The 26,790-nt window shown below is 48.5% G+C and overlaps 1 protein-coding gene across 4 annotated transcripts in view; it reads right to left on the bottom strand.

The window, feature by feature from the left end:
* Rin3 (Ras and Rab interactor 3) overlaps positions 1–26,790 on the bottom strand; it is a 111,770-nt gene that overhangs the window by 53,802 nt on the left and 31,178 nt on the right. For all 4 annotated transcript variants that reach the window (XM_050151445.1, XM_050151447.1, XM_050151446.1 and 1 more), the window contains exon 3: positions 15,120–15,237. In XM_050151445.1, coding sequence (XP_050007402.1) covers positions 15,120–15,237 — 118 coding nt within the window. The remainder of the gene's footprint in view (positions 1–15,119; positions 15,238–26,790) is intronic.

Here is a 26,790-nt window from a genome sequence, read left to right as displayed (position 1 = left end):
CTGGGGAACAAGGCTGACGGAGGTATGGATGGGGATATCCCCTTGTCTAGCTACTAGTCAGTTAGATGAGTACATCCATCTTCACCACGTTTACTTGGACATAGGTTTTGAGTGGGGAATATCCTTGCTAGAGCAGAGCCCTGCCTTCCCGATAAGTCTGCAGGCGCAGGCCACAGCTTCTAATTCACCCCTACCACAGCTTTAGGTCAGGACGGGGTACCACTGCTGTTGGAGGCAATCCCTAGTCTACCTGTAAGGTGGACACTAGCTGGCAGTCCTCAAAGGCAGACTTGGGTTTCACATTTCTCTAGCAGGCTGTTTAATTCAAATTCTCTTTGGTGTCCTTACCACCCTAGGAGAGCAGATCAGATTGTCCTCTAATTGCTGGGATGAAAGGGCCTCTTGGTCCCAAAGGGCAAGAATATCTCAAAAAGACACATACACTTTAACCTCTTATCCTGAGAGCTGCTTCCTTTTGCTACGAGCCCTCAGTTTGCACCCCAAACGCTCTCCTCAGCCTAGAGGTAGACCGGGAGTTCATTTAGCCTTTATTTGTTAACTATATGCTAAGCACCGACTGCAAGCCAATCCCATGTCAGGTACCACAGTGAGCCATGTCATTTTGCTGTGTCCCCTTCCTCAGCTCATTTGCCTCTTGCAAATTTCTGGGACATGTTCCTTCTCCTCATGCCCACCATGACTGCCAGGTCAAGTTCCACCAGGCTGCCCCTAACTGTTCTTGTAGACTATGGTCTAGTTTTCAACCTCAGGGCCTCTCTTGCATTTTAGCCTTTAACGCCCCCCCCCCAACACACAACACACTCTGAAAGACATGCAACTTCTCTGTAAAAGGTACATCAGATGATGTCCCCACCCATATGCTCTTCCTTGGGGTCTGGAGGGCTTTGCACAAAGGCTGAGCTCATTCAAGGCCCGTGTGCACAGCTCTGGGACAGCCTTGTGGGCCTTCAGCTCTGGGACCTGTGGGCCCCAGCTGGCATCTGGGTCTCTGTTCACCCCCTCCCCCACATGCTCACATTCTGCCCACTCTGAACTTCCCCTGGACACACCCAGTACCCTGGCACTCTGCATGAGCTGTCCTGCCACTTGATAAGCACTTCCTCTCTGGTGCAAATCGGACATCTCTCCCTGTCCTTTAGGACACTCCACATGTCCACACCCGCCTACCTACCCATCACCAGTGTTTGGTGGATTCTCCACATTGCTCCAGTATAGTCTTTTATGTGTACCTTGGACCTAGTATACTTGATTTGAATAAACAATTAAACCAAGGTAAATAAACCTCTAATTATGGCAAGTGAGTGTCTCCTCTTGGATAGAAGCTTCCTAAGAAGAGCTGCTGCTGCTTCCTCCTCCTCCTCTTCTTTCTCCTCTTCCTCCTCCCCTTCTTCCCCTTCTTTTTCCTCCCCTCCCTTTTCTTCCTTTCTTCTCCCCTTCTTTTTCCTTCTCTTCCTCCTCCTTTTTCTCTTTTTTTCCTCCTCTTCCTCCTCCTACCTCTTTTTTTCTCTTCTTCCTTCTCCATTTCATCTTCCTCCCTCTTTTCTTCCTCTTCTTCCTCCTCTTCCTGAGACAGTGTGTCATTTTGTGGCCCAGGACGGCCTCAGACGCGTGTCTTTGCTCCCTCCTCCAGCCCCTCAAATGCTGGATTATAGGTGTGTAGCATCATGTGCAGCTCAGCAGCACTTATTTTTGGCTTTATAAATTACATTGATTTACATGCAGGGGAGCGGCAAGTCACAGTGCACATGGCAACAGTGCCCCTGTGGCTTTCAGAGGACAAGTTATGGGAGCTGATTTTCTCCTTGACCATGTGCATGGGTCCTGGGGTTTGACTTCAGTTGTCACATTTGGTAGTGGGAGCCTTTGCCTGCGGCGTCATTTCACTGGCCAAAAAGCAGAACCATGGAGTGGTAAGAGCAGGTGCTAGGAGCAGGCTGCTGGGCTTTAAATCCCAGCTTTGTTGTCAGTAAAGTGTGATTCTGGTCTGCATTAGCTTCTGAAAAATGGCATTAGATTCTTGCTATTTACTGCTGTTTAACAGAAGACAAAACAGAAGAGAGACTTGGAAATAACAACCATCTTCTTACAACTTATGATTGGTGGGTCAGAAATGGGCAGTGCTCTCAGCTGGGTGACATTTCTGCTCCTTGGGGAACAGACTATACATACATACATACATATATATGTATATATATATATATTTGATTTTTTATTGTGCTCTACATTTTTTCTTTGCTTCCCTCCCTGTCTCTCCCCTCCCTTTCAACCCTTTTCCATGGTCCCCATGCTTCTAATACTCCCAATTTACTCAGGAAATCTTGTCTTTTTCTACTTCCCATGTAATTAGATCCATGTATGTCTCTCTTAGAGTCCTCATTGTTGTCTAGGTTCTTTGGGATTCTGATTTGTAGGTTTATTTTCTTTGCTTTATGTTTTAAAACCACTTATGAGTGAGTACATATGATAATTGTCTTTCTGGTTCTGGGTTACCTCACTCAGCATGATGTTTTCTAGCTCCATTCATTTGTCTGCAAATTTCAAAATGTCATTATCTTTTTCTACTGTATAGTACTCCATTGTGTAAATGTATCACATTTTCCTTATCCATTCTTCAGACAAGGGGCATTTAGGTTGTTTCCAAGTTCTGGCTACGACAAACAAAGCTGCTATGAACATAGTTGAGCACATGTCCTTGTGACATGATTGAGCATCCTTTGGATATATACACAAAAGTGGTATTACTGGGTCTTGAGGAAGGTTGTTTTGTAATTTTCTGAGAAATCATCACACTGATATCTCCAGCACAAGTTGTCATCATTGTTTTTGATCTTGGCCATTCTTACAGGTGTAAGATGGAATCTCAGAGTTGTTTTGATTTGCATTTCTCTGATGACTAAGGATGTTGAGTATTTCCTTAAGTGTCTTTCAGCCATTTTAGATCCCTCTGTTGAGAGTTCTCTATTTAGGTCTGTACTCCATTTTTTTTATTGGTTTATTTGTTTTTTTGATGACCAATTTCTTGAGTTCTTTGTATAATTTGGGGATCAACTCTCTGTCTGATGTGGGGTTAGCCAAGATCTTTCCCATTCTGTAGGCTGTCATTTTGTTTTGTTGACTGTGTCCTTTACTTTACAGAAGCTTTTCAGTTTCAGGAGGTCCCATTTATTAATTGTTTCTCTCAGTGTCTGTGCTGCTGGGGTTATATTTAGTAAGTGGTCTTCTGTTCAAATGCATTCAAATGTACTTCCCACTTTCTCTTCTATGAGGTTCAGTGTGTCTGGCTTTATGTTGAGGTCTTTGATCCATTTGGACTTGAGTTTTGTACATGGTGATAGATATAGGTCTATTTTCATTCTTCTATATGTTGATATCCAGTTATGCCAGCACTATTTGTTAAGTATGTTTTCTTTTTTCCAGTTGATATTTTTTGTTTTTTTGTCAAAAAATAGGTTTTCGAAAGTGTGTGGATTAATATCCGGGTCTTTGATTTGGTTCCATTGGTCCTCCTGTCTGTTTTTATACCAGTACCAGGCTGTTTTCAGTACTGTAGTTCTGTAGTAGAGTCTGAAGTCAGGGATTGTGATGCCTCCAGAAGTTCTTTTATTGTACAGGATTATTTTGGCTATCCTGGGTTTTCTTTTTTTTGCTTTTCCATATGAAGTTGAGTACCGGAACCGACTTTTTTATTGACTGGTATCAGCTAGGGCCTGGCCCGGTTTGGAGGATCCAAGATGTTTCCCCTTAGATCTAGTTCATTGGCAGGGAAAGTTAAAAGGTTACAGTCAGCCAGGTCCATCTCCCTCCCAGGCCTCTCTCTCCAGGGTGGAGGCAGCTCGACTCTTAGAGTTTAAGAAGAAGTGGCAGCTCTCTGAAAACCTAAGAGGAACTGGCTAGAGCCATTTCTGCTTATTCTGTTGACCACAGAAGTCACAGGCCAAAGGAGATTTAAGGGAGGGGCAACAGACTCCACCTCAAGAAGGAAGAAGTATCAAAAAAAATACCTTAATCTGCCACAGTGTGGTGCCATATCCTAAAGCAGATTAAATTGTAATCTCAGAAATTAAGAGGCTGAGGCAGGAGAATAGCGTGTTTAAGGCCAGTCTGGCCATCTAGAGAGAGTCTGTCTCAAAACTGAAAAATAAATAATTCATACCAAATGCTTAATAAATGACTGTTATTATACAACAGTCCTTCATTAATCCCATTATACCTAGTGAAAGCCCAGCAAGCAGGCAAGTCTCACTAAATGCTTTTTGTATCATAATTCTGTGTAGGATGAGGCATATGGACAATGTTTTAGGCTAGGCTAGAAGGGGGAGATCTTTGTACTAATCCATGAGCCATATTCCACAAACTTGGGAGCCTGCTGGAGTCTGGAGACTGGTAGGACTCCAACATCAGAGGCCCAGAGGGTCCCACAATCTAACACATCCTTCTTTAAGGGTCTCCCCCAAAGTCTGCTATAGGGAGGCTCCGCGGATCACAGGAAAGAAAACTGAACTCCTGCCCAGGTTCATCCACATGGTTTGTGATCACTGAACTTCAAAGTTAAGCCTGTGTGCTGGATTTTTCTTTCACGGCCCCTGCCATTGATATTTCTCAAGAAAAAGCATGGGCAATCTCCACGGCATCCTTCCTGTGAATAACAGGCTGTGGTCCTCAGGATGCTGAAGCCAAGAAGAAGCAGCTTAGATGTCTCTGAGAAAGGTCCTTGAGAGTGCAAAAGCTAGCCATGAGTAGTTGAGTCTCGTCATCCATCTGTCATCCATTTCTCCAGAAACTACAAACAATTCTATCATAGTGTGCTCAGATTCCTCCTCTCTCTCTCTCTCTCTCTCACACACACACACACACACCATGCTTTGTTTTGTAAGATGTTTACATACAAGTCAAGGCCCAAGGGTGGCTATTCACACCCTGGTTTCCTAGATGGGAATTGGTAGCAGCAGGGGCAATGGTCATAATCAGCTCTCCAGGGAAAACCGCCCTGGATATGGCTCCTGCCAGTTTCATGATATACGTACGCCCTAGCTAGGAAGAGGCACAGCCAGCTCTCCCCAGTGTGTCTGACTGGGTCTAGCACTACCAGGGTCATAACCCAGAACACAATTGCTTATGTTCAACTGTCAGGGTTGACCCGGAACTCCCATCCCCGTGGCCTTCCTCACTAAGGCCACGTAGCCCTACCTGCTCCCTTGCCCGGTTCTGGCTCTGTGTCAGGAACACAAAGAGAAAACAATGATACAACTGTGAGAGTTTTAATGACTGACTGGACTACTGTTTGCTTTGTTTCCCTCTCTGCCATCTTCCTCTGTCCCTTGGAAAGTCCACTGAGCGAAGAACACAGAGGCGTGACCAGAAACAACTGGGTTCCGGTGAAAGAGCCATGCATCTCTGACTCGTCTGAATCCCGGTTAACATCCTTGGGTGCCCAATAGCTCAGCTGCAAAGAGGAGATGCTAAGACTTGCTTCAGAGGTGGTGAAGACAGAAGACGGGCCATGTGCTGTCCCCAACAACTGAGGTTTAAGGCTTAAGATTTCAGAGCCCACTGATGAGGACTTAGTTTTGACAGGAGGCTTTTATCACTGGAGGTGCCAAGGGTAGTCTTGGACAGGGAACTACATAAAAGGAACCTTCCAGCAGGGGAAATTCCTCTAGGGCAAGTTCCCTAAATGCTGACACTATGATAACCAAGACAGAGCAATAACATAATAAAGGTTCAGCCGATTGCACCACGAAGAACAAGACAAACCATTCATTGATTCTGACAAGTGAGGGAGACAGGCACAGAGCACCACAGAAGACACTTTTTTTTTTTTTGGAACTTCCCAGAAGTTCTTGGCCCTGTTGGTGAGAAAGGTACACTAATATGACTTCCTCAAAGGCAGCTAGGCTCTCTGGACACAGCAACAAATGTTTTCTAGGTTGTGGGGAGGCTTTCTGATCTAAGTAGTAGGACATGGATTGTTGGGCGAAGATGTGGGGCCTTATTCTTCCAGGCACTTTGAATCTATTACTTGCCAGGGGAAGTTAGGAGTCCCCTTTCCCAGGAGGCCTAGAGGAATTGAATGGCTTACAGAAGACATATAGCAAGTTACTAGGGGAAGTCTGATGAGAACCCACTTCACTGGTAGCCACACCCAGGGGTTTGTCCAAGCTCACAATGGTTCTACAGCTGCTCATTCTTCTTAGGGTAGTGCTGCCGGAAAATCCCGTAGCAAGAGCAAACCTGGGAAGTGAGCCAGAGGTGTGCTGAGGTGGCAATCAACTTCCCCAGACTTCTCCAGAGCTATGGGTCTAGGACCTGTCCTTAGAGGTAGGTCCTCTATGGCTGGTGTTCCACACAGGGATGCCCTGAGAACCACAGGACACAAACAAGCCCACAGTCTGGTTTCGTCCATTCTTGCTCCCATCCACTCAGATACCCTAGTGACTCTTAGGAGGTAACTCTGGCTCAGCTTCACATCTGGGCTCTCTTCGGGACTTTGTTTATAGTATAACACCATCCCGTCAAGACCCTCCCTTATCCTTTCACCTGATCCCAAGAGCCCCAATCCTAGTATTTGTAACTGCCTGTTCTGCCTCCCTGGCCAGACTTGAAGACAGGAAACCCCTTCTTATCATCACGCAGGCACCGATGAATGCTAAGTACTCATATTCATGAACAGATGAACAGAGGGACACACAGCAGTGTTTAGACCACTCTTGTACATCTTAGGTACGTTCACACACATTTCTTGTCTCTTCTGCCTACAGCTTCTTTGGAGGTGTAATGGGTCCCTGTATGATTGACGGGAATGAGGGTCAAATGTCACATGGTCTTTTTCAATTCGTACAAGCACATGGACTACACCTGGTTTTATGTAATGCTGGGGTTTGGACCCAGGGCTTTATGTATGTTAAGCAATGTAGCCACATTCTCATATCTTAATTTAATTATTTTATTTGACTTAATGTGTGATGCTGGGATCAAATGCAGGCCTTGTGTGTGCTGGGTGAGTGTTCTACCACTAAACTGTACCACAGTCTGCAGTGCTTACAAGGCTTCAAGCAGGGTTTAGCTCACTGGTCCTTCCACCTCCTTCCATGGAGAGCACAGCTCTCCACCCCTCCTTAGGACAGGACAGTAAGGAACCATGCTGGAGCAGGGAGCAGCCCTCAGCAGACAATGTAACCTACCCATGACTTACTTAATGTTGGCCCTCCTAGCTCCCCAAATTGTGAGACATTAATGTCTCTTTTTTTTAGACCATATCAAACCCCAGTTATTTGTTATAGCAGCACAGATAGACTCAGACACATGCTAAGTCAAGATCACCCAGGCCTGAGACAGCAAGCCAGGAGACCCCTAGGGCTTGGCCCTGACACCCTCTATAACTACCTTCAGAAGAAGGGTGACTGAGTAGAGGCTTCTAGTCTAGAAACAGCCGAGTCAAGCTTCTGTCCTTTAGATGGGTTTCTTGAAGCTGCAAAGTCCCTAAGGGTGGGCAGTCATACACATGCAGAGTAGGAACACCCCCACACAGACTGGGACCATCCCCACGCAGACCGGAACCACCCCACTCAGACCGGGACCACCCCCACGCAGACCAGGACCACCCCCACGCAGACCGAGACTACCCCACGTAGACCAGGACCACCCCCACACAGACCAGGACCACCCCCACACAGACCAGGACCACCCCCACGCAGACCGGTACCATTCCACACAGACCAGGACCACCCCCATGCAGGCCAGGACCACCCCCACACAGGCCAGGACCACTCACTGCAACACCAACCTCTTTTCACCATCTTTCTTTCACCACCAAGAAGACCCTGTGCTTTCCATCTTTCTCAGATTCTGACAACATCTCCCAAGTCCGGTTCTCTCGGAACAAAACAAACTAGAGAGCTCCCACGTTCACGTTTACTGGAGAAGTGTTGCTCCCCTAGTTTTCTCACGAGGCAGTGCTGAGTGCTCCTCTTCTGACCTGTTGGACTCTCCTGCCTGCCCACAGTGCTCCCATGACCACTCAAGAGTGCTCTCCTTCTCCAGGGCCCACCCCCAACCCTGTCTTCCAGCTGTCCAGCCCCGACTCCTATACAGTCACCAAGCTTTACCCTTGGCGGGTTTCTACAACCCCTCTTTATTCTCCTGTTGGGATTGGTTGCTGTCCCTGCCAGCTGCCACACAGCCCAGGGGGGTCTAAAGCATCCATCTCATTGGGCTACTTCCTGCTCAAAACCTTTCCATCCTTAACAGGGTGGCATGCTTGTCACGGCTGCTGGTGACCCAGTCAGTTTCACCTGGCAGCCTTGATTTTGCCTCCTCTTCAATTACCTCCTGACCAGCAGGGCTTCCTCGTTTCTGAGCTTTGACAAGAAGACTGTGGCTTCAAGCCTGTTCCCCAAAGTTCTTCCTCACCACTGTTTCTCAATTCCTCTGGCCCAAAGGGGCTGAGTGATCTCCCCCAGGAATAAAGAGTGTTGATGTCTCAAGAGCACAGTTATATTATAGGACTCAGGAGTGGCCTTGTTTGTGCTTGTGAGTGCCTCTTTTCGCTTGGTCCAGGACTGGAGTTGTGTCTTAGCCTCTTATACCTGTCTTCCCTCAAAACCCACTCAGTAGGTGTTTAATTGGGGATACATTTTTGTGACATGCTTAGCAGCACCGAGCTGAGAAAGCTCATAATAAAGTAAGATGGTGGAAATGGAAGGGTAAGCAGTGGATGCATGATTCCAAAACAATTGAAAGAAAAGAACAGAAAAGAAAAAGCTAGGCATGTGATCACAGCACTCAGGAGGCAGAAGATCAAGAATTTGAGGCTAGCCTGGGCTTCAAAAAATACAAAGGCAGGAATATGGAGAGTAGGGAGGACGGTAGTGCATGCCTGTGATCCCAAAACTTGGGAAGTTGAGGCAGGAAGAGACCAAATGTGAAGCCAGCCTGAACTCCCCTATAAGATCTTGGTTTTTTGTTTGTTTTGTTTTGTTTTGGAGACAAGGTTTCTCTGTGTAGCTTTGGAGCCTGTCCTGGAACTCACTCTGTAGACCAGGCTGGCCTCCAACTCACAGAGATCCGCCTGCCTCTGCCTCCTAAGGGCTGGGATTAAAGGTGTGCGCCACCATCGCCCAGTGCCCCTGTGAGATCTTAAAAACTAAGAAGTAAAAGAAGAGGAGGAGAGAGGAGGAGGGCAAGAAGGAGGGCGAGGAGGAGGAAGTTAGTTTCCCAAGGTCTGCAGTAGAACTCTTAGAGCTAACCTGACCTCGCTGTCTCATCCTGACATATCCCCGGGCCTGGAAGCTCAGAGCTGGGATGATGAAGACAGAAAGAAGTCAAGCATGGCTATTTCAGCCCAAGCTCCTGTGGCCACTGAGCAGCCGGGGCCACATTTGCTTTTTAGAGCCGTCCTCAGGATGGGCAGCACAGGAAATGAGGGGTTGTGAGGTGTGAACTGCAGGTTGCTAATTATAACTGCCGCTGTGAGCTGAGCACTTGCTACACGTGGGGCTCAGGACTTCTTCCTAGAAATGTCTACATCTAGATACAAAGATGCTGACTGCTTCCCTGCTAGTAGCTGCTTTCCTGGATCTGCCCACAGCTGTGCTCAGGAGATCCCTTCAACTCACAGATGAAGAAACTGTAACGAGGACATCAGACGTCTTACCTGATCTCACAAGAATAAAAATCTAGAACCTATAGTCATCCTATCCAAAATTCATGTTCTAAAAATAAAAAAGGGGGGGAGGGTTGTACTGACAAGCTTGCAAGATCTCCCACAAGGCAATCAAACCTGCCTCACCCCCTTCCTGCTAAAATATGGAGTCTCTACACCAATCCCTCCTTTATGAATGACAGTTTCTCATCTGCTCATGGACTTAAGCCATCTCCATTCAAAAGAGGTCAGATTTCATTCTAGGGCTTCAGCTGGTGGCAATAATGCTCAAGAGCATGGGCATGCTGCAAAACTCTGCCATGCCCACATACATCTCTACTGCCCAGGAGGACACACCTTGCATCTTTGGTGACCCCCCACACCAATCAGCGTGAGAATCCACCATACTTGCCGAGGAGATTGGCTGTTCTCCAGGTGCTGATGTACCCAACTTGACCTAAAACTCACATCTGAGAGTGATGATTTACTCAGCATTGGCGGACAGACCTTTCTAAAGCCAAGGGTCAGGGGGCCAGAGGGACTGAGTGGTAGGGATGAACTGTGGCTCAGGCCTGTGTACAGCATAACCTACTTCCTACACGGGCCTGGCTACCACCAGGGCTGCTCTGGTCACAAATGGGGCTTCTTCTACCTTTATTTAGCAACCATTAGGGAAATGGCATCCCATGAATATGCTTATCATCATCCTCACCACCTCTATGCATATTAATGAAAAGGCAGGTTTGGCTGAGCTCTCTTCATCTGGAAATTTGACATCAGAAATGCTCCAGACTCCAAAACTATTTGGTCCACCGACATCATGTCACGCGCGAGAACTTCTACGCCTGAAGTCAACTGACAAGTAGGGTTAAAAGGCAGGTGCACTGGAAAGATGATAAAAGAAAAAAGTCCCTTTCAGGCTATTTGTATACAGTGTGTATGAAGCATAAGTTTCCTGGTTAGGCTTAGGTCTCAGCCCCAGGACAAGGCGCTACAACATGCAAATACTTCACACTCCGGCACAAGTCTGCCACACTCCTGGCTCAAACCTTTAGGATGAAGGATGCTCCTGATACAAGGTCCTCTAGGACAGGCTGTGCATAGCAACCTCAAGGGTCAGGCTTGCCCCAGAAGCTGGCATAGTCCCATCCACCCTTCCCTCTGCTCCTTCAACAGGTGAAATCCTGCCATAAATCCTCTTTTGCTTAATCTCCAAGTCACTTCCCCTCCTGCTGGCCCCATGTATGAGGGGAGAGTATTCTTCCCATCCCACTGGGTTCCAGCCTGGCCATGAGGCCTGTTTTGGTCACTGGGTTTTGCAGGACAGTGGTGGCTGCGGTTCCTGAATGGGACCTTCCAGAGTCAGCAGGGACTTCTGCTTTCTCTCTCATTCCCCAGATGGGCAAGGCTCAGCAGCAGTGTGAAAAGATCCAGCTGCAGGGCGTTCGTGCCCTATCAGTGAGAACACACACGCTCCTTTGTATATGTGTGTCACAATCATATATGTACTACGGTGCATTCATATTACTGTGTGTGTAAGCAACTAAGGTTTAGGACTGTTACCACTACAAGCTCAGCCCAGCTGATAGAATTAGGATTTTTCAAAGAATTTTTTTTTTAAGAAACCAGTGAGGGAAGGTGGGCCATGGTGGAGGCAAAGGCAGAAAAAAAGAAATCAGAGAGGGATTCCAAGTGTTTCAAAACACAGCTGCGGTCAATGCAAGACCAGGGGGTGCTTTGGGGGCACCCCCTGGTCTCCTCCCTCCACTCCATGTGGGGAAACCCAGAAAGCTTCAATTCTAGGCCTGGGCTTTTGCGTTTCCTGCTTCCTCCTTGGGCCACTCCAACAGTCACCCAGCCACAGAGTCGCACATCCTATGTCATTTGGACAACAAATTCCTTCCAGGACTCTGACAAAGGCACCATCATTATCCCTACCTCAAGTGCCAGGGCCTGGAGAGGCGGAGCTTCTTGCCCCAGTCACCCAAGTGGCAGGAGGCAGAGGTGATTACCTTCGATTACCTTCAGGGCAAAGCTGAACACTGACTTTATTTAAAACCTTAAAATGCAGGGAATTTTACCATGTGGCCCTGGAATGAAACCAAGAACCTGAAATGTTAGTGTTGCTGTTTCTAAGTGGTCTGATGGAATCATCTTGGCAGAAATGAAGATATTCAGGAGAAATTGGTGCCCCTTCTCTGGGCTTTCATACTGTTGAAGTCATTGTCTCCAAGGAATTGAAACGTCACTAGGGGAAGGGAAAGGCTGGGGCCCCGGTGCCAGCAAAGAGACTCTGCAGTTCTGAAAACACATCAGTGATGACCACACCCCTTGGCCAGGACTGCTTAGTTACACAGACCTCTTACCCTCAACTTAAATCTCATGTCAGAACCCTGAAGAAGGACTTTTTTGGGGACAGTCACTGGATCTATTTGTCACTGGCCCCTGGGCCTTCTCAGAGCCCCTCCTTGTACTTCCTATTTAAGCAATAACCCCTTCAAGAGTGGCAGGAACCTGTGCCCCGGCTCTCTGATCTATACCCATCTATACCATTCCTTCGAAGTGGGGCCCATCTGCCCACTTCCAGCCAGCACCCCACTGAATCGTCCATTCACTGTAATCCGCATCTGTGCAAACTGAATCGGGATTGGGCCAGTTCTATACCGAGGGCTCCTTCCCATAGCTGCATTGCTTCTGAACTGGGTCTGTTTTAACCCTCATCACCATCACCACTGTCTCACTCTTGTTTGGAAAGGGGACATGAAATCAAACCACCATCCTGCCTTCCAAGGGGTGTGTTATGTTTAAGGTGCAGAGACCTAGATGTGATGGCCCCAAAAGAACAGAGCATAACTCCAGTTCTGGGCCAGCTCCACTCTCTCCCATCACCCCAAAAACCTCAGGAACCCTGCCTTGAACCAGTACTCTCTCCACAGGGCCCTGGGTGCACCCCCACCTGTGCACATTGCCAGTCTTAGAGGCAAAAACTCACTCAAGGCCCTCGAGTCCCTAAAAGCTCAGGGGTAACCAATGTGTGGCAGCCTAGTCTGGGAAGTCAGACTCTCAGTAGAGGCGGGACTATCCTGAAATCCCAGACCATCAGGTTGTGGCCTAGGGGTCACAAACACATCCAGGACTGTGTGTGCCAGGCACTGTGAAGGTCACCTTTCCCTGGCCATAAGAAAAATGACCCAGGTTCTTGGGAAACAGGTGACAACCCAAACAATTCTAACCCTCCTGAGTCATCAAAGGATACTACGTATCCCAGTGGTTTAGTTTATGTACCCCCCCCCATTCTCTTTGAGAACTCCATCCTTGTGCGCTGGCTCCACGGTCTCTCCCAGATCCACACCTCTACCCTCATACTCAGGGAGCCACTCACGCCCAGCAGTTCATTCAAATCCAGTAGCTCTACTTTCCTGGACACATGATTGACTACATTTCCCAGGGTCCCTTGCGGTTGGGTTTGCTCATGTGACTAAGTTTTAGCCACTAAATTACGGGTATAGGAAACACCCAGACTCCTTTCCCAGTCCAGCTGTTGCTTTGGTCCCAACCCTAAAATATGGAAGTCACATGCTGGAGTCTCAGAGCAGCAGGGTGCATGCAGCAGCCCTAAGGGAGGGACTCTCACATATGCTTGGAAATTCGTTGCCTGCAACCCTAAGCCATTTCTCAGTATTGTGGCAGTCTGCTGGTGTTCCGCATGACCACATTCCCATGCCAATCAACACCTTTCCACTCTGTCTCTTATTCCACTTGGTGCCCTAGAAGGAGGTCCCCTGTGTTCCTGCCATAGAAGCACACTCTTTAACTATGCAGAAAGTATTCAATGGGGCACGCGTGCTTTGAACATGTGGTCTGAGTTTCTGGAAAGACCTCCTCCCAGCAGGATGGGGAACCTGCTCTGCTTTCCTTTGGTAGAACTAACACAAACACCCTCACACACTCAAACCCTGGTCCTAAAGCCTGCTTCTTTTCGATGCCCGCCCAGACTCTTCCCTTAGCAGGGAGGCTCTGGGCCCGCCACACCCTTCCACAGGAGTCCCTTGCAGTAGCACCTGTCAAGCGATGTCACCCCCCCACCCTCCAACCTGACTGGAGCGCCCCGAGGCCAGGACCTCCATCTTACTCATCTATGTACTTTCTCAGTGTCTGGAAAAACAAGCATGGAAATATTAACTGTAGCTTCCTTAGCTGCTGTCACTCTGTGGTTGATGAGGGTGACGAGGTTCAGGGAACACCCCGGAATTGTTTCTATGGGTATCAGCTGGTGCTTCAAATTTACTATGAATTCTTTTTATTTGTTTGCTTGTTTGTTTGTTTGTTTGAGACAGGGTTTCTCTGTATAACAGCTTTAGCTGTCCTGGAACTCTTTGTAGCCCAGGCTGGCCTTGAACCCACAGAGATCCACCTGTCTCTGCTTCCCAAGTTCTGGGATTAAAGGTGTGTGCCACCACCACCCAGCTTTATCCTATGGATGCTTGTCATGGGTTTCTTGAGTTTTAAAACTTAACATGTGAACACGGTCTTTGAAAGGATGCAGAAGCTGGTTCAGACGGGTGAGCCTAGGTCAGAAGAGGCCCAAACCGAAACGTCTTTACCATTACAACCCCCCCCCCCTAGGATCTAGGCATGGTGGTGTGCACTTATCAGTTTGGCAGTGGGAAGGCTGATGTAGGTGGACTGTGAGTTTGAGGCCAGCTTGGATTAGAGACCCCCAAACAGGTCCCTTCAGCAACCCCCCCAGCTCTGTGTACACCCAGAACTTTTGTGACCCTTACAAAGGCTCTGGGACAGAGATAGGGCAGTAATCGTTAGTTTCATTTGACAGAAGAAAAAGCCTGAGAGGCTACAAGACACACCCTGGATCACCATGAGACTGTACTACTATGTTGCCGGAGCCCAGCACCAGACATCTCATTTCCTCCCCTTTTCTTCCCTTTTGCTATCATCCTTTGTGCTCACACATGGGAGAGAACTCAACTACGGCTACCGGCTACTGGGAAGCAAAGCCAATCAAGTTGCGAGCATAGAAAGTGAAAATAAACAGTGTCTTTGCTTAATGTTTTGAAATAGAGCTCTTCTAATTTGACATTTGGTGACCTGACACTCACTGTGTAGCTGGGTGGGCCTTCAGGTTGCAGTGAACCTTCCTGTTGCCGTTTCATAGGGGTTAGGGTTACAAGCACGTACTAACCATGCCTGGCAATTTTAACGTTTGAGTGATAAACTGAGTTTGAAACAAGCCTGGTCAAGAAAGGCCCCGTCCATATAATGAGGACACAGGAGATGCACCAACACATGTCTCCTCTCAAACGCTCACCCAACCCAAACTGTCACCTTGGACCCAACTCTAAAAATGATTTTTTTTTCCCATTCTAGTTTTAAGGAGGGTTTGTGGCTAGCAGGTTCTGCTGCTGCCGCTTGGACGGAGGAAGGTGAGGTGAGAACTTACCAGATTTTTCTTCTTTGATGGGGTACTCCAGGACCTCAGTGGAGCTGTCCTTTGGGGAAGGAAAGTGGACACACAGAACCAGGCGTTTCAGGCTGCTGTCTCGGCACACGAGGAACATCTGAAATGGCAGAAGCGGAGGCTCAGTGGAAGCTTTGGTGGAAGCAAGAGGAACAGCAGTAGGGTGGGAATCATCCAAGAGTACCTGAAACGAACTTGAAGGGGAAGTGGTCACACATCCCTTGAGAAAAGTGAACCTGACCCATAACCCAAATTAGAGGTCCTTGGGGTCTCAGTTTCCCCACTGCTGATGCATGGGTGGGGGTGGGGTTTGGTATGAAGGTGGTCCAGGATCCAGGCTCAGAAAAGCCCTGGTAGTTGGGAGTTGGTTGAATTTCAACTCATTCTCTAGCGCCCAGGTTTTGTGGGGAAGGGTGGAGGTGCGGAATGTCTGTTGGAAACAATCCTAGGTATCAGAAAGGTTATACTTTTTCCCCTTTGAAAAACAAAAATAGCAGCCAGGCGGTGGTGGCGCATGCTTTTAATCCCAGCACTTGGGAGGCAGAGGCAGACAAATCCCTGTGAGTTCAAAGCCAGCCTGGTCTACAGAGCAAGCTCCAGGATAACTAGGACTACCAGAGAAACCTGACCTGATAGATAGATAGATGATAGGTAGATAGATAAATAGATAGAAAGATAGATAGATGATAGATAGGTAGATAGATAAAGAGAAAGATAGATAGATGATAGATAGGTAGATAGATAAATAGACAGAAAGATAGATAGATGATAGATAGATGACAGATAGGTAGATAATTAGAAAGATAGATAGATAGATAGATAGATAGATAGATAGATAGATAGATCGATAATGCTTTGTTTGGACTTTGTGGTCCTAGAGATTGAACACAGGGAAGCAGCAAGGCCCTTCCACTAAGTTCCAGCCCCAACCCTCTTTCCATTTTTCTTTGAGACAAGGTGTCACTAAGGTGCTTGGGCTGGACTTGAACACACTCTTTAGCCCACATGGGCCTTGCTTGAACTTTTAGTCCTCCTGAGTTGCTGGGATCACACACCTTTGTTATCAGTCCCTGCTAAAAATAGCAACCGGTTAACTTGAAACTCTGTGGCAGGAACTGTCGGGGTACATCATATACTCACTGGCTTAATTTTCTCCATCACCCCATGGTGTGAGTTTTGTTATTGCCCCCAGGTGAGAAATGAAGAGACCCTGACCATCACTGCCCACTACTCTGGGAGGGGGTAGTGACTGAGTAAATGCCTGCCTGGACCACAGGGTGAACTCAGGAAGGATGGCCTGGTCAGGATCTTATAAAACAACAGTGTGTATCAACAGAGAGGCTTCACTGTATACATACATACATGATACATACACATACATGTGTGTATATCTATATATCATATGTATGTGATATATACATATATATACACATATGTGCACACACACATATACATATATGAACTTAGTCATGTCTTCCTGGCTGTTAGAGGCTGAATGGGATCCAGCCTCAGGATACTCAGGACCTTCACCATGCAAGGGCTCCCCGCCTTACCCTGAAATGAAGTTCTTTGAGGCTTTCTTCTCCTCTGTCAGATCACCTCTGAGCTGACAGAACCAATGGACAACCCTCTGGGCCAGAGGAACGTGTGTTTGTGCTCTACTAAAGCAGTAGTACTTTACTACTGACTGACCACGGTCACCATGGACACAGGACGGGCACTGTCTCTTTATAGACTCCTAGGCTGTACGACTTCTGACCATGCAGTGGCTTCACTCCGTGTGGTCCCCAGGGGCAGTGGCCTCCCAGGTGCAGTCACAATGAGAGGCATCTCCTTTGTTACAAACTGTTGTTTATTAAGGTCCTTCTCAGGCTCAGCTGGCCCTTCTCAGGCTCACCCTTTCTTCCCAGGTGATGCCTTCTGGAATATTCCCAGCCTCCTTGAACACACTATCAAAGGAAGGGAAGCACTCAGTCAGTGTTCCCATTCCCTCCATCCCTACTCTGCCCCTGGACTCTGTCTCCTGGGCTCAGGTCCCAAATAGCTCAGCTAGAATTCCCAAGACCAGGAGTGTGGCCAAGCTGTTGAGGGCTGGCTGAGGAGCAAGGACGGCAGGACATCCCCAAGTGTGAGGACACGACCTCAAGTGTGGGAGGCTCTGGAGAAGACCTCTTCTTGGCTTCCAAATTCTGCTGCCACGACTACTGGTTACTAATCCCACCACGACACTGCCAGATCATCCTAGGCATGTGTGCAGCGCTGTTAATAAAATACACAGTGAGCTCACTGCTCCTGATCCACAGCAGCCGGCATGTACGCCTCCCCAGTGGGCCCCAAGCCGGAACTTGCATCTTGTCATACGAAATCTACAGGGGGTGTGGTTATGAGGAAGCGGAGGTAAGAAGGGCCAGGTAATGCTTAAGACAGCACAGGAGATGCTAGAGATGGGTTTTAAATTCAGCCCCTTGACTCGAGGTCCCAGGCATGACCTTCCCATCTCACCAGGCTCTTAAAAGATTTCTTCTTCACGAGCATGCACGGCCCTTCTGGAAGTTAGCTGAAGTGGGAAGGCGGAGGAGGGTGGTGCCAGTCTCTTTCTTCTGGGCAGGGTGGAAAGAGCATGAGAACCAGAAGCAGAAGTGGAGAGAAGGGAAGAGGGGTTGCTAGTCTGCTTGTTTCTAGACGCTCCTGTTAGACCTCACTCTCTGCCTAGAGACAATAGCTGAGACACTGAACTTTAACTGTCTCAAAGATGTCTCTCAAATATGAAGTCACTTTGTTTCGACAGAGGTTCAAGGTCAGTTCGCCTCCTGGTCCACAGATCCATGGGAACCAGCTGGGATGGAGGAAATACTTGTGAATGAGTGTGTGAGTGGGTGTGGCACAATGGGAAATACAGCTGGTCTTTGTTTCCAGCTCTTGCTGCAGAGCTTCAAAACCCTGGGAACTTCCTGAGGCAGGGGCATCTGTCGTTTGTAGGGACCTTTTCCGAACCAGGCATGAGGTTATGCTAACAGGAGGCTCTTAGGCCCTTAGTTTCAGAGAGGGACTGAAAAGGGATCCTAGCCTGGACCTGCTGGCCCCATCTTGACCTGGGGAAAGTGAGCAGGGTTGTCTGTGATTTCATTCCTGCCCAGGCAACGAGACCTCAGTAGAGTGCTGCTGGCTAGCTCCGGTAGCACAAGTCTGGAATTCTGCTGTTTCTGTCCACCTAAGCATCTCTGAACTAGAAAAGTGACAGGGTGGGCAGGAGGCACCTGTAGCAAGAGAACCAAGCAGGCCTGATTCCAAAAGCTGCAGCCCTCAGGTCTCGGCTCTGAGTGGAGAGAAGCCAGAGTGAGCAACGTGGAAATGCAGGTGGTAGGAGGAGGCACTGAGGACTTCTGCTCATTCCTGAACCCACACCAGGGTGACGAGTCACAGAGCCTGACACCCTCCTGCCCACAATGCCAAGGTGCCTGCTCCTGAGTCATTTCCCTGATTAACCAGGCTACCAGCAGATCCCGCTGGTCCTAGAGTCCTCACCTACCTGACCTCCTGACATCTGGGTCGGCTGTCTGGTTTCTCAGTCCTCTTTTCATCAGCTCCCCCAATACAATCCATAGGAACCCCTAGACAGCAGGACGGCTTTCCCCAAACAGTGTAAGCCACTGAGCATCGTGTCACAAAGGGGCTTAACATCTGAACTGTTAGGATTCCTCCAGGTGAACTCTGGACTAGACGATGGTGAGAGCCCCGGACGCTGAGTCTGGAGTGCTGTATCCTTCTAAATTCTGGTGCAGAACTGCTCTGGGTTGGCAGGGAGGTCACTCTCCGAGCTGGCTTTGTAGGAAAAGAAACAATGAAGGATTCCAAGCTTTCTTGTAGAAAAAACTCTTCCTGCTCTAGCACTTTGGGGGTCTTCCCAGCACGACTCCCTGGCAAGGCTACAAGAGAGTTCATTTTGTGATGAATTGAGCCAATCTCTGAGGCTGGTGCAGACGACTCAGGATGCTTCCCTGTCTGTCTTGGCCAGTATGGAGTACCTTTGTTGTTTAGTTTTTTGATACAGTGCCTTGCTAAGTAGTCCAAGCTGGACTGAAGCATGCTATGGAGTCCAGCATAATGTCGAACTTGCAGTGATTCTCCTGCCTCAGCCTCCTGAGTGCTGAGGTTGCACACATGTTCAACCATGGATCATACCCTGCTAGGATGTCTGATTTTCATGGGATTTTTCTCTTTCTTTCTTTCTTTCTTTCTTTCTTTCTTTCTTTCTTTCTTTCTTTCTTTCTTTCTTTCTCTTCTTCTTCTTCTTCTTCTTCTTCTTCTTCTTCTTCTTCTTCTTCTTCTTCTTCTTCTTCTTCTTCTTCTTCTTCTTTTTTTTTTTTTTGCAACAGGGTATGATGGCCTTGAACTCACAGAGATTCACCTGCCTCGCCTCTGCCTCCCAAGTGCTGGGATAGGATAAGATGGGTTTTGAACAGACCAATGTTTTCAGCAATACCTGGGATGGAACAGACTCAGGCAAAGAAGTATACAGCCACAGCAATCCCCTCAAATAAATAAAACCTCAAATCTAGACACATTCTTAAAAATGGCTGTGTTTTCGTCTTTCATGTTGGACCAGAGCTGCTTGAAGCTGGAGAACTTTCCCATCATGCTTATGAGGATGCGTCTAGTTTGGTCAAGGCAAAAACTGCTGGGCGAGATGGGCAGCCCAGTGGCCATCCTGGGCTCATGCAGCTGTGGCAGTTCCCCTGCAGCCACGGTCCTTTCACCACAGGCTGGGGAGTGCACACCGAAGATCGGAGACCTCGGAATGGGGACGCACTGACCAAGATTTGTCTATGAGACATGGGGAAACTGCAGCTCTTCTTCACTCTGACTCACAACATGGCCATGGCAAGGCCCAGGCAGCATTTCTCAAGGCTGGTCACTGCTCAGAGTCACCTTGGGAGCTTCTAAAGTGTGCCAACAGCTTCTCTTTCAGAGAGGAGAAACACGTCTTGGAGCCAACGAATGGATTAGCTTCTCAAGCTTTGAAGGGAGAGATCCAAATGTCCCAGCCCCACACAGAGTGCCTCCACTCTGGCCCAACAGGTCTGAGGATATTAGACGGAAGAACCCTAGCTTTTTAAGTAGAGTAAAGGACTAAGCATTTGGTCTGGAGGCTGATGCTGTAATGTTTTGGGCCTCTGGAGGCAGCCAGTGATGGTGCCTCAACTGAAAGCCAAACTCAGGCCACGTGTTCCCCTTGCAGGATCGTTTCCGAAGTGTGGATGCAGAGTGTGGCCCTGATCACATGGATGCCACAAGGATGAGAGAGGGACCAGAGCTCAGCCTCCCCACCATTGTCAATGGCACTGCTCTCCCGGCCTCAGCCTCCCACACAGAGGGAAAGAGGACTTCTCTGTATTACTAAAGAAACTTGTTGGAATGGAATTGGCACTCTTGTGAGTCTGACAGTCTGTCTGACAACATACATTCCCACAGATCTTAAGCTAATCCCTCACCACCACAGAGACTTCCCTCATTGAAGACTTATCTGTTAGGGGCTAGCAAGATAGCTCAGCAGGGAAATACACTTGCCACCAAACCTGATGACCTGAGTTCAACCCCCAAAACCCACATGATGGAAGGAGAGAACCAATTCCCACAAGCTGTTCTCTGAGCTCCACACTCCCACACTGGCATAAAGAGATAAACCTTAGCTCCCACAAATAGATAAATAAATGACAACTGTCATTTGATCTGAAAATGATGACAACCCAATAGCAACAGATCCGGGTCCCACGCAGACCTTGGCCTCTAGGAGAGTGAGTCCCTTGGAGACACAGGATGTGGCTGGTGCCTAGGCTGAGGCAGAGCACACAAGATAACAGCATCTTGTATGGCCAGGAAACAAGTAAGTGCCCCAAACAGAATGCAAGCAAGGACACCTGTATTCGCTGCTGCAGAGTGCTGGGGTCAAAGGGACACAAGAGCCATGTCCTTGTTTACTTTGTATCGCTGTGACAAACACTGTGACCTAAAGTATCTTGGGGAGGAAAAGTTATGTCATCTGATTGCTCATGGTCCACTACTGAGGGAAGTCATGGAACTCGAGGTTGGGACCTGGACACAGGAGTCAAAGCAGAAACCACAGAGTCATACTGATTACAAGCTTGCTCTGCTTGCTGTCTTATATAACCTGGGGCCACCTGCCTAGAGGTGGCATCGCCCATAGTGGTCTAGGCCCTCCCATAGTAGTCATTAACCAAGAAAATGTCCCATTGCCTTGCTTACAGGTTAATCTGATGCAGCCATTTTCTCGACTGGGGCTCCCTTTCCTTAGATGACCCTAGATGTGTCAAGCTGATAACCCAACCATCATAATCCACTTGAGAAGCTTCTGTGGACAGCTTTCCATAAAAGTTGCATAGTAGGGTCTTAGGAGACAGCTTAGTGGGTAAAGTGCTTGACTTGCAAGCATTAGGAGCTGAGTTTGATCCCCAGAACCCATGTACAAGGTCCGGTGTGGCTGGGTAGTGGTGGCATATGCCTTTAATAACAGCACTCGGGAGGCAGAGGTAGGCGGATCTCTGTGAGTTCGAGGCCAGCCTGGTCTACAAGAGCTAGTTCCAGGATAGGCTCCAAAGCTACAATGAAACCCTGTTTCAAGCAAAACAAAACAAGCAAGCAAACAAACAAACAAGGCCCGATGTGGTGGCACACACCTGTAATCCCAGCACCGAGGAGGCAGACACAGGTGGAGGATTCCTGGGGCTCACTGGCCAGTTCACCTTGCCTTCTGAAAGAAGGAACAATGAGGCCAGGTTCTATGAGAGAGACTGTCTCAATAAACAAACAAAAAAACAGCCCCCAAAAAACAACACTTGAGGTTGACCTTTGGCCTCCATAGCAGGGGTCCAAATACAAGGGTGCAAATTAGTTTGCACCCAAAGTATAAAGCTAGTCTCAGGGTTATATATTGATGGATGGAATTAAGCAGACAAGGGGGAAGAGATGAATCTTATGCAGAACTCCAGTGTTTCAGGAGCCCTGTCACCCAGGAGGCAGGGTGTAATGTCCCTCCTTACAGCAGAATGACTTTCCTTCCAAAGAGTAGTAGGGAAGAGGAGGGCAAGAACGAGGGTGAGGGAGAGAGACGTCACAACTGGCAGTGGGCAAGCAAGTCCAACACCACTGGGACAAGCCGCATTGCGATTTGGTACCTGTTGTGATTCGAATCATGTGTTTGAGCAGAGTCCTGTATTAAAGACTTGAAGCCAAGGTCTCTATCTTAGAGTGCTCATTCAGAGGCTCTGGAAACTTTGGGAGGCGTGGCTTGGCTACAGGAAATAGGTCAGTTGGGGGAGGGCCCCTATATAGCTCTGGCTCCTTTCTGTTTTGGCTGTGTGTGTTCTGTCCACCATGAGGTGATGGGCTTTGCTCTGTCACTTCCTGTCCACCATGAGGTGATAGGCTTTGCACTATTACTTCCTGTCCACCATGAGGTGATTGGCCTTGCTCCATCATTTCCTGTCCACCATGAGGTGATAGGCTTTTCTCTGTCGCTTCCTGTTTACCATGAGATAATGGACTTTGCTGGTTACTTCCTGTCCACCATGAGGTGATAGGCTTTGGTCTATTACTTCCTGTCCACCATGAGTTGATAGGCTTTTCTCTGTCACTTCCTGTTTACCATGAGATAATGGACTTTGCTGGTTACTTCCTGTCCACCATGAGGTGATAGGCTTTGCTCCTGTCTACCGAGGGGTGCTGGGCTGACTAACACAGGACCTTTGAAAGATGGGCTGGCCCTGGCTTTGCCTCTGTTACTTCACTGAGACTTGTCAACCCATGGCTAACCACTAGACAAACTCCATTGGAGAACATTCTGCTAAGTCCTCAATCTGTCTTCCTCAAATCTGTCTAACAAACTGTCCCCACCGAGAGAAGTCCAAGGAGGTACAATGACTGCATGGCATATGTGATCTGGAGAGAGTCCTGGGACAGACAGAGGACATCAGGTAGGACCAAGTCCAGGCTTTAGCTGACACGAATGTACCAGAACCAGTACAGTAACTGTGGCAAGTGTTGGTTGGCTGCTGTCAGTGGGGGAGCCTGCGTGTGGGTAGGCACAGGGCATGCTCTGTTCTCAGGGTACAGGGCACTCTCTGTTCTATGCTTGCAACTTTTCCATAACTCTAAAACCATTCTAGCTAAAATAACAAACCAGCCAGAGTGCAGAACAAATAAAGGCAACTTTCTAATTGCCCTGTTTCTGGATACATGTAATTTTTTTTCTATTTAAAAAGGGGGCCACAGTGTTCCCAACTCCTTGTCAGAGAAGAGGCTGGGAGGAGAGGCAGGTCCTGGGGAAGAAGTAGATGTGGCCAAGGTCACACAGACAGTGGGGACAAGAGGGCTGGATCCAGGCATGACAAAGGCTGCCTCTCACAATGCTTCAGGAGGTAGACCCAGGAGATCTCTGGGTATCTTACAGTACAGGACCACCCATGGTGTCTGTGTTTTTCAAAATAATGACATCACCGCACTGGTTCTCTGGGAACCACACTGTGCAGCAAAGGGCTTTCCCAGCATCTTTGGAGATCACACCATGAGCCTCTCTTTCCTTTTTCTTTGGAAGAGTCTCTTACACTGTGGTCCAGGCTGGCCGGGAACTCACTGAGTTATATACCCCAGCCCCACATTTCCTAGCTGTGTAACTTTAGACAAATGACTCAACATCTCTGTACCTCAAGTTCCTCATCTGGAGAGGGGGATGCTGATTATACCTACCTGACAGAAACGACTGCGGGGACCAGATAATATTGGCAAGTGGCCATCCTAGTTTATGTAAGTATGTTCTGGGTCGTTGGCTCAACAACAATAAATAACTTGGTAATCACCTCTCAGAACATATCCCTGTCCTTAGCTAGCACACCTGAATCCCTATACAACCTGCTTGCATCCTCCTCTGCTCTCTAAACCAGCCCGGGACCATCTCTGAGCCAGACCAGTGCTGTGTAAACAGGACTTATGCTGTACCACTTAGAGTCTACCTTGCTCTGTGCAGAGGCAACTGTCCCTCAAACATTTTTCCATCCGTGGTTGATGCGCAGGTACAGTATGGTGACATGGGGTTGACTGTGTTTGGTTCATTCCTGTTTCTCCTTTGCTGATCTAGTCCTCACTCCGCCTCAGGCAGTTCTACCTGGACTTGGCTCCACCACTCACTGGCCTCGTAACCTCAGGCCGGTGACCTCACTTCCCAGGGCTAGCAGTCTTGCTGCCTGCTCGGCGCTGGGCCATCCCTAGACTCCTAGACTCCAGCTCTGCCTCCTGCAGCCAGCTCCACATCTCTTTACCTCAGGGCTGCTCCTGGCAGGGGACTGTTTTCACAGAACCGGCCGAGAGAAAGGGCTGGAAAATGAGCTGTCAGCCCCTATAATAGTGATGGACTGACAAACAACACGAAGCGCCCCGACCGTCAGGTGACAGAGCCCTGCCAGGTGACAGAGCCCTGCGGTGTGTGCTCCACACTGCCTCCCAGAGGGATTCAGTCAGTGTCTATAACCTCTGCCGACCTCCTCCGCTTTCTGCAGCTTCTTGAGGACTCTTTTCAGGACACCAGTGGCTCTAAAAGGCTGGTGCTGAGGAAACAGCTCAGGCCCCCTTCAGGGTTCCTGAAATACGATGAAAGCAGAGCCTGCTTGACAACAAGATGGCATCTGGACAGCACAGGGACAATGCTCCCAAACAACCCAAACAGAACCTTAGGGACTGGGAAGATGCCAAGCAAGGATGGTACGGGGGAATGGGGGTGCTTGTTAAACACAGCATCTACATCACCACCAAGCCTAACTCCAGCCACGGAAATACTCTGACAAGGCCACAACTTCTATTGCCCCAGTTTGTGGTATGACCCCTACAGTATTCTTCCAGGGGCTGGGGGTGGGGTGGATCTGTTCCTTGCTACTCAGACTAGACCCACCTTTACACACCCTGGACACACCCTTTCTGATGGCCAGCTTGAATGATAAATGTCCCCCCATAGTGTCAGGCATTTGAACACTTGGTCCCCAGCTGGCGACGTGGTTTGGGTAGGTTCAAGGGGCATGGCCTTGCTGGAGGAGATGTGCCAATGGGGTGGGCTTTGAGAGTAAAAAGTCTTCCCTAGTCTAGCTTGATCTTTCTGCTCCTGTGCTTGTGGGTAAGATGTAACTCTTAGCTGGCTACTCCAATCACCAAGCCTCCTGCCACCTCTCCATGACAGACTCATTCTTCTGGGACTGTGAGCCCAAATAAACTCTTCCTTTTGAAGGTTGCCTGGGTCACAGTGCTTGTCACAGCAATGGAAAAGGGACGAATAATATAGCAGCCACCGGTTTGCTCCCTGACCCGCGTGTAAGCTGCTTCCTCACAGAATGGAGGGTGAACCCTGTGACACAGGGGTCGGTACAGGCAGCTAGGGGTACCTGCTGTGTGGGCCCTGGTCACTGAAGGACTAGAAAACTTTAGAGAGGAATAAACAGTGGGTTTGTCTTCTGGGCCACAGCATCTCTCTACCTCCCCGCTTCCTGCCGTGCAGAAAAGAGGCATCTATGGACACTCAGGCTGACCTGTGAGCTGGGGTGGGCTGGGTGGGCTCAGGGATGTTGTCACCTTTCGAGCCCTATACCCCGTGACAGGGCGGCTGGGACTAGCTACTAGAGGTCCCCTGGCTTCCAGCCACCCTGGATTTCAGGCACAAATGACAGTTCTGTGGATCTTATATATTTGGGTGAGGGAGTCTGAGCCTCAAGTCCTAGACCGAGGACAATTCCCGGGAGACAGAGAAGTGCCACAAGCTACATGCAGATGCGAACAGCTAGGAAGCTGAAGTCCCCAGTATCAAATGGTCACAGCGAGATAGATTCTAGGAGCAACAGCTGTCTTAGGTAGTTTAGGGGATCAGGGCTCATTCCTGAGAAGACAGTGGGAGAGGACACGGCGACTCCTCGGGGACCACGACTGCTAGGGTGTGGGACACTGTGTGGAAGACGACTGAAGGATGCCACATTGGTCCTCGCCGAAATGACTGTGGAAGCACAACGGGTCCTGGGTGGAGAGGGGAAGTGGATAGGAGCTGCTTCCTGGGGACAGGGCTGTGTTTTGAGGTGAAGAGAATGTCTCGGAACCAGATGGAGGCAGTAGCAGCCCAGTGCCCAGAGCACACCAAATGCCTGTGGTACACTGTAAATGTCTGTTTTGATGTGATGTGTATTTTGCTTTAACTTTTTTAAAAAAAGTCTTCTGGGGAGTGAGTTGGCCTTGAGTAGGTGGAAAAGCCTTTAATAGACATTTTACTTCTGACAATTTTGTTCATTTCTGTCCAGCTCGTTTTTTTTTTTTTTAAAAAAAAAACAACAAATGCATATATGGATCACTTTTATAATGAAAACAAATGACATGCTGTTTTCAAAAGGGAATAGCATTTGAGAAAATATGTGTGGGGGTGACAGGAGCAGGGGAGGCGCTCTGACTCATTCTGTCAACTGTCATCTGGTCATCTCTGTCTATCCAGCCATCATCTTATCTATTCATACTCCTATCTACCCACCTACCCATCCACCCACCACCCATCCACCCACCACCCATCCACCCACCCATCCATCCATCCACCCATCCACCCACCACCCATCCACCC

The sequence above is a fragment of the Alexandromys fortis genome, unplaced genomic scaffold, assembly GCF_014885135.2.
Source record: "Alexandromys fortis isolate MF-2015 unplaced genomic scaffold, M_Fortis_MF-2015_v1.1 scaffold_63, whole genome shotgun sequence".
NCBI lineage: Eukaryota > Metazoa > Chordata > Mammalia > Rodentia > Cricetidae > Alexandromys > Alexandromys fortis.
The sequence above is the reverse complement of the archived record's forward strand: the minus strand, read 5'-3'. Positions and strand labels throughout refer to the sequence as shown.